A 17,026-nucleotide genomic window follows, 5' to 3' on the forward strand; every position below is an offset into this window, starting at 1 on the left:
GCTTGCTATTTCAGGGAGGGAGAAGCTAAGATAGAGAGGGAGAAAAAATTATGCAATACAAAATCTTAAGATGTGAATGCTGGAAAGCTATCTTTGTGTGTATTTGGCAAAATGGAATACTATTGAGAAATAAAAACAAAAAAACAACCCAAAGATGTATTATCAAGCAAAACAAATTCCTACAGTGGCTAGGTCCCCCCAAAAGTCTCAAGTGTTACTTTAACAGGAAAATTATTAAAAGAACATGGGATAGAGGAGATTATAAAAGATAAAAAAGATGACTTTAATTACATAAAATTGAAAAGTATCTGCCTTAATGAAACCAATGAAGATAAAAGAGAAAAAAAACTTGCATCAACTACCACTGATAAAAATCTTATATCAGAGGTATAGAGGGAATTTATATAAATATTTAATGCCAAGAGCCATTCCTCAATAACAAATGATCAATGAACATTTCCCCCAAAATTTCAAACTATAATTATTGCCTTAAAAGCACTTATAGTAAGTGAAATGCAAAACAATTCATCCTACAAACTAATAACCCCTCTGGATAGCAGTTTAAAATTATGCATAAAAAGTGATTAACCTGTCTATACTCTTTGAACCAGCTATCCTACTTCTAGAGACATATCCCAAATTAAAAAGAGAGAAAAATATAGATCAAATGTAAACTAAAACAATCACATTAATACTCTTTGTAGTAGGGAAGAATTAGAAACAAAGTGGGTGCCACCAATTGGAGAATGGCTGAAAAAGTGATGACATATAAATATGATAGAATATTACTATACAGTAAGAAATGAGGAATTCAGAGAAACAAGGGAAGAATTAAATAAATTAACACAGAGTGAAGTAAGCAGAAATAAAAGAATATACATAGAATTTACATAAGAAACCAATTCTATTGAAATGCAATGATGTTTAAAAAAAAAAAAAGTTCTGACTTAAGATTTCCTGTCCTAAGTGACCTGTAGTAAAGGAGATTCTTTTTCAGGGAAGAATTCTGATATCTTGTCAATTCTGTGTCTAGAAGGACCCCACAGCAGCTGCTTTCTCTCACTACATCATGCTAACTTCTAAAGAACTAGGCCCTAAACATGTCTGTTTTTTTTTTTTTTTTAATTTAAACCAAAACAATTGAGAACAACTTGCTTTTAAAAATTACATCAAATTGCACTTATAAGCCTCAGGACTCAAAGAACCCCTTAATTTCTTCTCTCCCTAAACAGATGCCCAGGGAGATAGCCACATGATTGGTTAAGCATTTGCTTGACATGCTTATCACTCATATTTTGACTTCACTCAGAAAGGATTAAGGGAATGAGTGAAAGATAAACAGATGAAAGGAAAGCTGAAATGAGAAGAAAAGGGGGAAAGTTAGTGAAGAGAGAAAGAACAGGGTACCAAAAGAAGTTGTCTTTACCTGCTCTGGCTAGCATCTCAAATTCCGACACAGTCTCGATCAGAGGCTGCATACCTTTAGTCGTCGCCTCAGTGAAGGAAAGCTCCTGGCTTTGATTCTTGGCCATCTGGGTCAATGCTTCAGGGTTGCTCACCCGGGAAGGCTTCAGGAACACCTTTGGTTCAATGTCCAGCTCAAACTGTTTTTAAAAAAAGCAGCAGCAGCAGCAAAAGAGTTAGCAAAGACTTGCAAATTAATAATACAATCCTGGGAAGGATATAGTCCACCTTACAAATGAGGACAGTTCGATTCTGTGAAGAGAAATGGCCTATGATGATGGTAATGATAATACCAAGATTCAAACCTCAGCCACCTACCTCCAAAGGTCACAGTTTTTTGGGTTTTGTTTTTTTTTTAAATTGTAATCTAAAAGGACTTGGATCACTATTGCAAAAACACAAATGTGCTATTTGTAATAAAGTGGCCAAAAACCTCAGTATTGCTTTGGGATCAAGACAAGTACTATTCTTCTCAGGGATAACTACTCCCTGAGGACTTAAGGATACTAAATAACATTAAATAAACCAAATTCTTTACTGGGCTGAGCCATCTGCAAGATGTTGAACATGAAGCCAAAGTGAATGCTTTATGTACCAATGGTTCATTGTTGTCCTTTGTTCTCAAAGAAAACCAAAAATGACATCACTATGTTAAAATCAAGTTACAGTATGTTCGACTTTGGCTGACCAGACCAATACAAGCTTAGAATGCTCTGTCACACGAACCAATAAATCGCTGTCAAAGACCTAAGTCCAAGCTAAACAACTGATCGGCTAAAATTAAAGATTAAATGAGATAATATATGTAAAGCATTATGTAAACATTAAAGCTCTCTATAAATATTAATTATTATAATCCAGAATTCTTTATATAGACAGTATAAGCCAAATACATGGGACTTTAAAATTAGGCAGTTGTACTTAGTTATCTCTAAGTTCTATGATCCTAAGACTTCTGACAATAACAGCTGACATTTCCAAAGTTTCTGACAAAGTGTTTTCTGTCTATGATATTTCAATCTCACAATAATCTTGAAAAATAAGTAGGAAACACAAATATTATTAGCACCCTCATACTCTTTCAAACATCCTAATTTCAAGGCTTTTTTGTGTTTTATCAAATTACTTATAAATTATGCCATGGAAAAGTGGTGGTAGTTATATTATACTTAAAGTTTTAGGGGAAAACATCATTTTCTCTCAGACAGCAGAGTTCCTAGTATGGAAAAAAAACAAAAAAAAATCCAAAGGAAAATGAAAAGGCTTTCATCTGAATTGTCAGTCAAGAAGAAACTATTCACCTAGAGGAAAATGGCAAGAGATCTACTCTATGCCCCTGGTAAGCTGAGGATCTCTGGAAGAACTGCAGCTTATAATGAATCTTAATACAACTTTACTACAACTTCTATACCCAATGACCTTAGTTCTCCTCATAGAGGCAAGAAGAGAAAAAGTCTAATTCTTCTTCCATATGACATTCAGATATTTAAAGACAGTGATTCTACTTCACTAAGATGGTCAAAAGACCAATATAATGGAAAGTACATTAAACTTGGGACAAAGAATACTGAAGTTTGAGAGTGGTGGCCCTGTCACTTATTTTGTATGATAATCAAATCACTTCAGTTTCCTCCTCTATAAAATGGGGATTAATAACACATATTCTCCCTAATTTATAAACTGATGTGCTGCAGAAATATTGAGTTATCATTCAGAAAGATATGAGCCATCAAATCCTTTTCAGAAAATTATTTGACCTCAAAAAAATGACCTTTCTTAAAGGATAACATTCAATTGGATATATACTTAGTATAGTGGAAAGACCTAGAGCAGGGACTGAAGTTCAAGTGTTGATACTGTATCTTTATACTGTTTCTTCCCCAAACCTAGAATTCCTCCAAAAGTAGAATACCTCTACTTCAGTCCCTCTCCTCTCTAAGACAAAGCTCAACAACCATCTTCTGTGTGAAGCATTGGCTGACTCCTCCCAACTAATGCCTGCCTTCTTAAACAATTATGTCTTTCACTAAATTTTTCCCATATCTGCATCAATTTACTTTATATTTATGCTGTGTATATTCCTACATGTACTTGTCTTCTAGATTAGAACTATAAACTATTTGCAAATAAGGACTTTGTCAGGGGCAGTTAGATGGTGAAGTGGACAGAATACCAGTTCTGGAATCAGGAGGTCCTAAGTTCAAATCTGGTCTCAGGATTCCTAGGAAGGAACACTTCCTAGCTGTATGACCTTAGGCAAGTCACTTAACCCCATCTGCCTTGTTGTGTCGTTCTCTGCTCCCCCCCCAAAAAAAAAGGCAAATAAGGACTTTGTCATTCTTTATATTTGTATCCTCAGCACCTGGAACAAATGGTGCAAAAAACCCCAAACAAACAGCATTAGACAGTAGTGCTGGAAAAATTCTTGTTGATATATACATGGTATCATTTTAAAAATTCTTGTTGCCAGGTGTGGTGGCACATAACTGTAACCTTGCTCCTAAGGGACAAGACTAGTAGATGGCTTGAGTTTGAGAGCTCTAAACTTCAGTAAGGCTAAAGCCAACCAGGTACCTGTCTGTATTAAGTCCCACATCACTAAGATAAGTCTTAAGGAGTGAAGAGCTACCAGGTTGCCTAAGGAGCGACCAGCCCAGGTGGGAAATATAGAGATGCAGGTTAAAGTTTCTGTACCAAAGAGTAGTAGGACTGAACCTTTGAATAGCTGCTGTATTTCCAGCCTAGGAAGGGTGAGATAGGAAAGGAGAGAGAAAAGGCAGAGAGAGTCTTCAATATAACCCCTCTTTTCCTTTGACACTGTGACCACCCTGGCACAGACCCTCATCACCTGACATCTACAATAAGGTTACTGGTGAGTCTGCCTACAACAAGTCTATTCACATTCCAGTCCATTCTCCATTCAACTGTCAACCTGATCTTCTTAAAATGCAGTTCTGGCCATGTCACTCCCTCACTCAATAAATTCCAATGGGCTCTCCACCACCTCCACCATCTCCAAGATCAAATATAAAAGCCTTTATTTGGCATTCCAGTCAGTCTTACTGCATGTACTCTGCAATCCAGTACCAATGGCCTCCTTTCTTTCCCCAATAAATGATACTATGTTTCTTAGCTGTGGCTATCCTCTATCTCTAGAATGCTCTCTCTCCTTATCTCCACTTTCTGGCTTACTTCAAGTCCTAGCTAAAATATACTTCTTCAATCAGCCTTTCCTGATCCTCCTTAATACTAGTGTCTTCTCTCTGTTGATTATCTCCAATTTATTCTATCCATGACTATATATAGTAATTTGTATGTTGTCTCCCCCATTAAGATTATAAGTTCCTTGAAAACACTACCAAATACATTGTAGGAGCTTAATTAATGCTTGCTATACTTAATAAATGTTGACTATGTACATGACTATGGGCAAATCACCTCTCTTTAGGCCAGTCTCTCCATATTTAAAATGAAAGGTTTGAACTAGATTATAACCAAATTCAATTCTAGTTCTTAAGAAAATTTCTATATGTTTTTCTGGGGGAAAAAACCTCAATTGCCATTGTTCTATCCTGGTTCAGCTTACCTTGACTGAGCTGTTCTCAAACATCTCAACTGTCATTTCATCTTCTTCTTCCTCTTCCTCTTCTTCCTCAGACTCTATCACCATGCCTGGGAAGCTCTCAGCATCACAAAACTGGAGGAAGATGGGAGCTCGGCTGGAGTTGTGTTGAATTTCTACTCGGAGGATACCATCTCTGGGCCACTTGTCTCGCACATGTTCCAAACAATTAATAGGGGTGCGAGAGAAGGCAATGTGGATATAGGCCAAGATGAAAAGCACAAAGAGTGCCTAAAAATATTGGAAAACAAGAAGAAAACCAAAGTCAATGATCATATTTATTTCAATCCAGCCCTACAATCATGTATTAAATGGTATTACATGCAGGGTATTGTTTTTAGTATTAGAGGAAATATAAAATTAAGTAAATATGACCTTGTCTCCCTGGAAAAAACCTTAGTCCAACCAAAAAGAGAGAGAGAGAGAGAGAGAGAAATGAAATTAACATATGTTAGGACTCCTGCTTAGTCCTATAGAATGGGTTGCAGGAGGCAGATATAGGTTTGGAGCTAACTAAAAATAGAACTTGACATACTGAGACTTAATGAATTCTCCATCCATTAGAGGCCCTCAAACAAAGAAGAGACACTTGTTGAAGGGAAAATCACTGTACAGGCTAGACTAGATGACTTCTCATGGCCCTTCTAATGCCGATGTACTATAAGTAAAATATGGCTGACATTCTGAAGGACTCCTTTTCATAGTCTAGTAGGATTAAGTCTTAAAATTAATCATATATGATCCAAGGAGAGTAGGATTATTTCATACTAAGCAATCAAGCAAAGTTCTTGGAAGAGGTGCCATCTGAATTTCTCTTAAATTGAACAGGCAGAGATGGAGGTAGGGTTGAGGAGCAAGCATATTCCAATGGAATAGAAAAGCATGAGAAAATTCAGGGATGGGAAAGAACACATGTTGTCCAGGAACAGTGAATGAACCATGTCAATAGGTTCAGTTTAATGAGAGAAGAATGTGAGATAAGACTGAATAGCCATGCTGGCATTAGATTATGAAGGGGTTCAATTCTTATTTTATTCAGTAGACTAAAGAGAGCCACTGAAGTATTTTGAAAAGACAAGAGTCACAATTAGAAGTATTTACAAATTAAATCAGTCTTGAGGTACAAGTGTTACAACCAGCAATATGTCTAAATTTGGCACTCCAAAATAAAAGGCTATAATGCAATAAAGGAATTTAGTTTTTAAAAGGCTAAAAAAGTATGAGAATCAGGTCATAAATATAGAAAGGAAATAATATAGAGAACTGTTGGTTTATCTGACTTGGAAGGAGGATCTGAGTTCAAGCACTAACTGCTACTATGGACAAATGACTTCACTTCTAACATCCCAAATATCCTCATGTTAAAAAAAAAAAAAAAGTAAGTTATCTCAAAGGGCTATCTATTGTGAGAAAAGCTTACTGGAAATGAAAAATAGTACAGACACATAAAATGTTAGCCAGAATTGTTGTGAATAATCACAGAGTTGGGCCTTACTTCAAATCTAAACTTGTGTTTGGGTCTAGAGAACAAAAGTAGAAGTAAAAGGGGCTGGGGATTAAGGGAAAGGAGAGAAGGAGACTTCAACAAGATGCATTTCAGCTCGACTCTGGAAATAACGTCCCAATGATCCTAGCTGTACAAAAGTCAAAAAGGCTATTTCAGCAGATAGTGAGAATGAAGGTCTGCAAGGATAATGCCAGCAGTTATATACAGTGTTTCAAAAGATATGTTATGTAAACAGTTTTGCAAACTTCAAGGTACTAAAGATACCTTATTGTAAAGGTTAGCTATGATAAAAGCAGGAGGTTGATGACCACTTTCTGGGGAAGTTGCAGTCTGAATCCTTGATCTGGGTAGAGGTTAAGCCAACTTTTGAAGTCCATTCCAACTTAAAGTCTATGATTTAAAAAAAAAAAAATTTCAAGAGATTTCATCCAGAGTCAAAAACAAAGCTGTTGTTTATTCAACAACCACAGCTAGTGGGGATGAACTACTTCTACAAGTTTATAGCCTCAAGACTGCACAAAAAGAAATTGCCTCATTGCTCTCTTATGCTAGAGACCAAAGATTTTATAATGCAGCTTTGGATTCTATGATAGCAATGTCTGATGACTTTAAAAGAAAAATCTTTGCTACACTCTTATAGCTATAAGCATGATGAGGCTTTATCCAGTTCTCATGGAATGGATGGCATTAAGATCCTTGTGGAATTTCAGGATGAATACATTCCCTTTATCAAAATACCACAAACACAGGCCAATGGAAAACAAAAGGGCAAGAGCTTTACCCCTAGGAAAGAACATATACTTTGTGCATATTTTCTCTAATCATAAAGATTTCTAGAAAGGAAAGGGGTTCTTCTGTACAACCAAACTATACTAACAATTCTTTGCTAGCAAACGTGTTTCTAATAAACACTGTGCTGACTTGAGAAGACCTCTTGTGAAGCACATAGGGCCAGGATTGTCAGCTATATTTCATAGAAGAGGAGAAAAAAGTGACTGTTTCAAAAAGAAAATGGCTAAGCAAGGCATCAAGACAGTAATCTTTGTAGTAAATGCACACCATTTCAATCAATAAGTATTTACTGAATGCCTACTAAGTGTTCATTACTGTGCTGCTTGCTGTAACTCTAAGTATCTGGGGAGAAAAAGGTAAAGGACCATGTGCTTGTCTGGACTAACAGAAGACACGCATGAGTTCTAGTCCCAGCTCTGCCACTGTCTTGGGAAAGTTAATTCCTTTTGCTGAGCCTCAGTTTTGTCATCTATAAATCCTAATACTTGGCATCGACTGTCTCACACAATTGTTCTGTAAATCAAAGGACAATGGGTTTAATATGAGGAGCTTTGGCACTAAAAAACACTGCCTCTTCTAATAACCTTGGCAGGCCACAAATTTTCAGAAAGTTGCACTTGCAATGGCGTGTACTTACAGACTCCCAACTCTCCCACATCAAGAGATAGCTGGGATTCCTCAGACTAAAGAATACCGAGCTACCACGAGCAGAAGAAAATTGAGAAGCACTGCAACAAAGTGTTACATGAATGCCAGCTATTATTAGTATCATTGTATGAAGAAGCTAATACTCTTAAATTGTAACTGAATTCTTCAAAGTTAACACTGTATAAGGCATCATACCATACAGGTTTGATTAACTGCCACAGTACTATGTGACAATGATGCAATCACAATCTCTGTGCCTCAGTTTCACCTTCCCTAGTTAGAAAATTACGCCCAAATCCCACGTGCAGAAGATAACCTCTCCTTTCCTTCTCCAATACCAGCCTTTACTATCTACCAACTGCCCTTTTCCCCATACCAGTCATTGTATTCATGTGTCTATCCCTTACATTCCTTAATTTGTGTGTATTCACACACATACACACGCACGTGCGCGCGCGCACACACACACACACACACACACACACACACACACAACTTGTACATCAATGTATGCACACTGGCTTTCCCTTAGATTGTAAGTTCCTTGAAGGCTTTGTTTTTGCCTTTCTTTGTATTCCTGGTAGTGCCTAACACAAAGTAGATGCTTAAAAAACTGCTTGCTGGTTTAACTTAACTTAATCCTCTCTACAACATCCATGGCAAGTAGTCAACCAACCTTAATCAAAAATTTCCAATAAAAGCTATTCCATTTTTTTTTTCTGAGCCAATTGGGGTTAAGTGACTTGCCCAGGGTCACACAGCTAGGATATGCTAAGTGTCTGAGGCCAGATTTGAACTCAGACTCTCCTGATTTCAGGGCTGGTACTCTATCCACAGCACCATCTAGATACCATGAGCTATTCCACTTTTAAAAAGCTCTAATTGTATTTATTTTTTTTTATATTAACCTAAATCTATTTCTTTGAAACTTTTCCCCACTGCTCCTAATTTTGTTCTTTGGGCCCAAGCAAAACAAGACTAGTCCCCCTTTCAATTAGGGGAACAAGTGGAAGTTTAAAGTTTAACACTTTAAAGATTAAATGCTTAAAGAGAAAATGATAGTTTTCAATCTTCTCTGAGGCAGAATGACAGAGTAGAAAGAGGGCTGAGTCTGAAACTGTGTGACTAGGCTCCTTCCTCACCTAAGATGACTGGAACTGGACTAGACAATTTCTAAGGTCCCTTTCAGCTCCAAATCAACCACAAAAATAACAACAGATAATTAAGTGTTTATTATGTGCCAGGCACCATGCTAAGCAATAGGGATAACCATGAAAGGCGCAAATTTCCAGGTTTTACTCTCTAAGGGCTCACATACTAACAGGACAAACAACATCCAAACAATGCTCATTCCAGGTAGTCTATGATACATTGGAGGAAAGCAAAACAATAACTGCGGAAAAGAATTTATAGAATTTAGGATTTAAGCTGAGTCTTTAAGGAAGTCAAGAAAGGTGAGAAGTGGAGATGAAGGAGAGTACTGCAAGAAAGGAAGACAGCTAGTGAAAGGGCAAAGAATGGGAAGATTAGAATGCTATGTTTGAGGGACAGCAAGAAAGTCACTATTACTGGATCAGCGCATGTAGAAGGCAATATAGTGTAAGAAAACACGGAAGGCAAGAAGGGGGAAAGTAGGGAAGGACTTTCAATGTTAGAGGATTTTATGTATGATCCAGAGTTAATAGAGATCAAATAAAATTTATTAAATAGGGGACTAATATGGTCGGACATGCATATTGGGAAGATGATTTTGGCAAGTGAGTGTAGGACGGAATGGAATAGGGAGACATGAGGCGGGAAGACCAAGCTGCTTGTTATTGTAATAGTACAGGCATGAGTTGGTGAAAACCAGAATTATGGCTATATCCTTTCACCCTCCTAATAACAGTCCTCTTTTGGATGCCCTTTAGCTTGTCAATGTCCGGCCCAAAGCATGTCCCCTCACAAAAACAAAAACAAAACAACAGATCCATAACATTCTAGATGTGCTCTGATCATTGCAGACTATAGCAGGAGTATCAATTCCCTTGTTCTGGACACCATGCCTCTCTTGATGCAGTGGTAAATAGCATTAGATTTTTTTTGGTTGTAAAGTTACTCATTTGGCTCATTTTAATATGGTGACTCATCAAAACTCACAGGTCTCTTTTCATGACCCAAAGTCAGAAGGTATGAAGTGGCAAAACAAATACCAGAACATGGATTTCCAGCATCCCAGCTATGGTTTTCACCTTTAGATTATATTCCAAGCATATGATACATACTATTCTTTATATTAAGAAAGAATATTTATGATTTGTCATCAATGTGTTAGTAAGAAAAAAGCCATTCATTCTATTATTGCTATAGCTCGCAGGGCCAACAGATTTCTTTGCTATTAGTAGTCACCTCTTAGGAATAGATGTCACTTCAACTAAACTTACTCTTCACTCACTGGAGTCACCTATAAATTATTAATGGTCTTTGCTCAATTTCTATCTTTCTTGAATTCTCTCAAGCATTTGACACTGTTGATTATCTCCTCTTTTTGGCCACTCTTACTTTGGGTTTTTGTGACATTACTTGCTTGGTTCTCATTCTACCTGTCTGCACACGCCTTTGCTGGGATCTTCACCCACATTATACGTACTATACAGATGCTTCTGTTGCTGGTCCTCTTCCTTTTTCTCTATATACTGGGTGATCCTGTGAACTCTCATGGAAGGTTATAGTCGTCCAACACCAGTCTCCCTCTTGAGTTCCAGTAAAACAACTAGACATTTCAAAATGGAGATCTGGTAGACACCTCTAATTGAATGTCTAAAACAGAACTAATCTTCCCCTTCACCCCAAGCCATACCTTCCTTCTAAATATTTCTATTTCTGTGAAGGCAGCACCATTCTTCCAGTCTCTTTGGTTTGTAACTTCTCTGAGCTCTCACTCTTCCACATCTTATGTATCTAAGTCTAGTCAATTCTATGTCTAATCAATATGACAAACACTTGCCAAATACCTAAAATACTCAGAACCAGGAATACAACTACAAAAAACAAACACTACTTAGCCCTTAAGAAACTTACATTCTATCAGGAGAAAAAATAATCCATGCACAGGGTTAATCTATTGGATTGCTTGATGTCTAGGAGAAGGAGAGAGGGGGAAAAGAGGGAGAAAAATCTGGAACACAAGGTTTTGCAAAAGTGAATGTTTTACACTAGTCTTGGCAATACGAGTTGAGAAAGAGATTAAAGGAATTAAGAGTAGGAAATGAGGAAACCAAATTATCACTCTTTGCAGATGATATGATGGTATACTTAGAGAACCCCAGAGAGTCTATTACAAAACTATTAAAAATAATTCACAATTTTAGCAAAGTTGCAGGATACAAAATAAATCCACATAAATCCTCAACATTTCATCACCAACAAAATCCAACAGCAAAAGATATAAAGAGAAATTCCATTCTATTCAAAGTAACTGTCAATACCATAAAATATTAGGGAATCTATCTACCAAAGGAAAGGCAGGAACTATATGAGCAAAATTACAAAACGCTTTCCACACAAATAAAGTCAGATTTAAATAATCGGAAAAATATTAAATTCTCTTAGATAGGTCTAGCAAATATAATAAAGATGACAATACTCCCTAATCTATTTAGTATTATACCAATCAAACTCCCAATAAACTATTTTAATGACCTAGAAAAAATAACAACAAAATTCATATGGAAAAACAAAAGGTCGAGAATTTAAAGGAGATTAATGAAAAAAAAAAAAAAAATCAAATGAAAGTGGCCTAGCTGTACCTGGTCTAAAACTATATTATAAAGCAGCGATCATCAAAACCATTTGGTATTGGCTAAGAAATAGATTAGTTGATCAGTGGAATAGATTAGGTTCACAGGACAAAATAGTCAATAATTATAGCAATCTAGTGTTAGACAAACCCAAAGATCCCAACTTTGGGTATAAGAATTCACTATTTGACAAAAGCTGCTGGTAAAACTGGAAATTAGTATGGCAGAAATTAGGCATGGACCCACACCTACCACCGTATACCAAGGTAAGATCAAAATGGGTCCATGATTTAGGCATAAAGAACAAGATTATAAATAAATTAAAGGAACATAAGATAGTTTACCTCTCAGACTTGTGGAGGAGGAAGGAATTTGTGACCAAAGATGAACTAGAGATCATTATTAATTACAAAATAGAAAATTCTGATTATATCCAATTACAAAGCCTTTGTACAAACAAAATTAATGCAAACAAGATTAGAAGGGAAGCAACAAACTGGGAAAACATTTTTATAGTTAAAGTTTCTGATAAAAGTCTCATTTCCAAAATATATAGAGAAGTGTCTCTAATTTATAAGAAATCAAGGCATTCTCCAATTGATAAATGGTGAAAGGATATGACAATTTTCAGATGATGAAATTGAAACTATTTCCACTCATATGAAAGAGTGTTCCAAATAACTATTGATTAGAGAAATGCAAATTAAGACAACTCTGAGATAGCACACACAACTCTCAGATTGTCTAGGAAGACAGGAAAAGAAAATGATAAATGTCTGAGGTGATGCGGGAAAACTGGGACACTGATGCTTTGTTGGTGGAGTTGTGAACAAATCCAACCATTCTGGAGAGCAATCTGGAATTATGCCCCAAAAGTTATCAATCTGTGCATATCCTTTGATCCAGCAGTGCTACTACTGGGCTTCTACCCCAAAGAGATACTAAAGAAGGGAAAGGGACCTGTATGTGCCAAAATATTTGCGGTGGCCCTTTTTGTGGTGGCTAGAAACTGGAAAATGAATGGATGGCCATCAATTGGAGAATGGTTGGGTAAATTGTGGTATGTGAATATTATGGAATATTATTTTCTGTAAGAAATGACCGGCAGGATGAATACAGAGAGTCTTGGAGAGACTTACATGAACTGATGCTAAGTGAAATGAGCAGAACTAGGAGATCATTATACACTTCAACAACAATACGGTATGAGGATGTATTCTGATGGAAGTGGATATCTTCAACAAAAAGAAGATCTAATTCAGTTCCAATTGATCAATGATGGACAGAATCAGCTACACCCAGAGAAGGAACACTGGGAAATGAGTGTGAACTGTTTGCATTTTTATTTTTCTTCTCAGGTTATTTTTACTTCTGAATCCAATTCTTCCTGTGCAACAAGCAAACTGTTCGGTTCTGCACATATATATTGTATCTAGGATATACTATAACATTTAATATGTATAAGACTGCCTGCCGTCTAAGGGAGGGGGTGGAGGGAGGGAAGGGAAAAGTCAGAACAGAAATGAGTGCAAGGGATAATGTTGTAAAAAATTACCCATGCATATGTACTGTCAATAAAAAGTTATTTAAAAAAAAAGTGAATGTTTTAAACTATCTTTGCTTGTATTTGGAAAAAGAAGATGCTTTTTTTTTTTCTAAAGGTATAAATTCACAGGTAAGTAAATAAAGGTTAACTGAAGGAGGACTAGCAGTAACAACTAGGAACTCAGGGAAGGTTTCATACCTTTTGAAACCTGAAGGAAGATGGGATTCTGAGAAGTACATTCCAGGTATGAAGGAAAGCTTGTACAAATGCACAGAAACAGGAGATCAAATGATGAATTTGAGTAATCTCAATCCTGTATGGCCCACATAAAAAGGAATAGTATGGAATAAGACTGTAAAGGGAAATTAGAATCAACTTGTTAAGGGCCTCAAATGAAAGGCTAAGTAAGTGTATGCTAAAATGTAACAAATTATGGACACTTCTGTAGATTTGAGAAAGCACTAAAAACACATGGCAGCAGATCAAGTCTCTTGGCTCTACAACTACCTGGTACCTCAGATTTGTGAAGTCATTCAAACTTTACTCTCGACTTCAAGCAGTAAAGAATTCAAGGTCTATCCTTGCATTGCTCTTCTAGCTGTCAGGTAAGAAAATGTTGATCTTTGAGTTGGTTCAGCTTTCCTTTCCTAAGAACAGGTTTTGCTTACTCTACTAGGGGGAAAACCCATACAAGGCTACAGTTTGAGTGTTAGATTTTTTGATTATTCTCAGTAAAAGGGACATCTGATATACCATTACAGAGCACCTCATACTTCCCTGACAATGGTTACATTAAACTTTTCTACAACAAAACAGAAGCAGGGAAATTTATCTTTGGTGTAATCAAGGAACCTTGACAGGTTCTTAGCACTTCTGTTACTTGATTATAATAAATTTCTAACTTTCTCTGCCATCCTTTAATGCTGTGATATGCTCAAGCTCTATCTTCCCAAGAGACAGGTCAGAGACCACACTTTAATAAGGTCTCTGGAGGAGACCTTAACGATCACTAAGTCCAAATCTTTTTACAAATAAGGAAACTAAATCTCAGAGTTAGTCAACAATTACTTATTGAACATATATTATATGTATCAGGCATAGTGCTAAGAAATAGGGACACACACACACAAAAAGCCCTCAAGGAGCATACATTCTAAAGAGAGAAACAACATATAAATAATTAAGCACATGGAAAATATAAATACAGAGTAGATCAGGGTAATCTTTTAAAGGAAGGCATTAGCAGCTGCTGAAGCAGATGAAGCTGTAGGAGATGGGATTTGAGTTAAGTATTACAAGAAGGCAGAGAAGAGATGGGCATAAAGGGAGAGCATTCCAGGCATAAGGGACATATCAAAACAAAGACTCAGAGAAGGAAATGTTACATCATATTTGAAAAACTGCAAATAAGCTGGTGTAGCAACCGAGTGGCTATAAAGAAGTTAAAAAGTAAGAAAGCTGGAAAGGGTAAGGAGACAAGTGACCCGCTGAAGGTCACTGAGTGAGTTAGAACTAGAATTAGAGAAAAATAAGAAGAGAGGAGGCAGAAGAATAAGAAAGCAACCTTGCCTCAACATCTTTAGGAATTTTACAATACCACGGGAGGCATACAATTAAGTGCTGAACAAATATATGAACTGAATGTAAAGGATAAAAAAATTGGAAAGGGTGAAGAACATTGCAAGAAAAGAATTAGGGACTGAAACATGAAGAAATAAAGGAGTGCAGTAAAGGGAGAAAATTAAGGAACTAGCAATGTTTTGAATAAAAACTCACACTTCTGGATTACCAAGTACTTTCCTTGAAAGTACTTAACCTTGAAGTACCCCAGACTACCAATTTTTCTATCTAAATGGGAACTATTATTATATTTAATTTAACTCTCACAACATTTCTCCTAGGAAGGTGGGGCAGGTATCACCTCCAATACAGGGGAAATGAAGCTCAGTAATGGTCAAGTCCAAATTCTATCACTAATTAATTTGATTTGGGCCAATTTTTTAAGCTTCAATTTTGTTCATTGTAAAATGAAGCTACTGAAACCTAAGACTTCTAACCATGTGTCTTCCAACTCCTACCATGCTTTTCCCTTTGCCTTTGGCCCTCTACTACTCTTATCTCTGATAGTCTATAATTGTTAGGTGGTTACTTGCTTCCTTCCTCCTATTCTGGGTTTTGAAACTTAGAATAATCTGCTAATGTTTGGTTCACATTAAAGAGAGCATCAAAGCCTCTGGGATCAGCAAGATAAATAGGACAGATACTAGAGGCCACAGAAAAATCTAAAAGAATGCACTGCACAGTCCCGCACATCTCCCCAGAGATGGCTACAGAGGCTCAGACAGACACACTGCTGAGGCAATGTCTTCAGGAAGGACAAGGATATTAGCAAAAACAAACATAACCCCTACCTCTACTATAAACCATCCTCTTTCCAGAAAGAAGAGTTTACCCTTAGTTACAACAGTCCTTTACTGGGTCATAAATATGAATCTAGAAGAGCCATTAAATTTAGTCCAATCCCTTCCTTTACAGATGAGAAAACTAAGACTCAAAGAAGTTAAAGACCTGATCCAAAGTCACACAACCAAGTTCTTTCCACCAGGCCTGCTGTAATTATGTCCTAAGGCTAAACATGGATTGTTCCATGAAGTGAGAAAGCCTTAAGATTTAGTTAGTGATTGACAAAAATAAAAATAAATTCCAGCAACTAGATGGCACAGATCCTGGATTAAGGATGACCTGAGTTCAAATCTAGCCTATATACTTAACAGGTATTAGCTTTGTGATCCTGGGCTAGTTCTCACAAACAAACAAATAGATAGAGAGATACGTAGATAAACAAATAGACAAACAAATAAATAAACAAAGCGTTAGTTATTAAGAGGCAGAGCCAAAGATGGAGAAGAAAAGACAAGGTTTTGCCTAATATCTTTCCAAAACTCCTCCAAACAATTTTAAATAATGTTATAAAATAAATGATGGAATGGCAGAACTCACAAAAGGATGGGGTGAAACAATTTTCCAGTCCAAGACAACTTAGAAAATTGGCAAGAAAGATTGGTTGCACTAGGCTGAGAGTGGAGCTTGGTTTGTACAGGCCACACCTCAGGAAACCAGAAGCAGGACTTGGAAGCAACTGAATCAAGGGACAATAGCTTCTGGATCTCTTTGTCTACAGATGATAATAGGGAGAAACAATAGATCAGAAAGAGATTGAAGAAGTCCTTTTGTTGGCACCAAGAACAGGACTCTGTTGTGTGCCTATATTTAGAGCTGGGTCACAGTCCTGGTTCTCAGTCCCAGGGCAAAGAGCAGGAACAGCACTAAACACCAGATCTTGCAGCCACAGGGGAGCTGGGATCTTGATTACAAGGCAGAAAAGAGTGCTTGTCACCACTCACGGTTCAGAGTATAATTCAGGAAAAGCAGTTAACAAATCTCTTCATAGGTCTTTAGAAGAACTTTAGAAGAACAAAAAAGTTGCAGGTCCCCAGACTTATCTCTGAAAACAGCTGAACAAAAAACCTGAAGCTTGGGACAGTGTTTCCTCTAGAGGGATTAGAGAATGGGGTTAAATTATCTGACATAAAGGAGCTTTTACTGGGGAGAATACGGGGGTGGGGATGGGGGGGGTGGCATTTGAACCTTATTCTCATTAGAATTGA

General features: G+C 36.9%; 1 protein-coding gene across 2 annotated transcripts in view; it reads right to left on the bottom strand.

Moving 5' to 3' along the window:
- Positions 1 to 17,026, bottom strand: part of TMEM259 (transmembrane protein 259) — a 61,883-nt gene that overhangs the window by 31,470 nt on the left and 13,387 nt on the right. Inside the window, exons 2-3 of one of the 2 annotated variants that reach the window (XM_051972138.1) lie at positions 5,051 to 5,317; positions 1,481 to 1,604 (exon numbers count right to left, since the gene is read on the bottom strand). In XM_051972138.1, the coding sequence (XP_051828098.1) occupies positions 1,481 to 1,604; positions 5,051 to 5,317 (391 nt within the window). Of the gene's footprint in view, positions 1 to 1,426; positions 1,605 to 5,050; positions 5,318 to 17,026 lie in introns of both variants that reach the window. The other variant, XM_051972137.1, reaches the window with a different exon arrangement.

Source organism: Antechinus flavipes, chromosome 1 (genome assembly GCF_016432865.1).
Source record: "Antechinus flavipes isolate AdamAnt ecotype Samford, QLD, Australia chromosome 1, AdamAnt_v2, whole genome shotgun sequence".
In the NCBI taxonomy this organism is placed as follows: Eukaryota; Metazoa; Chordata; class Mammalia; order Dasyuromorphia; family Dasyuridae; genus Antechinus; species Antechinus flavipes.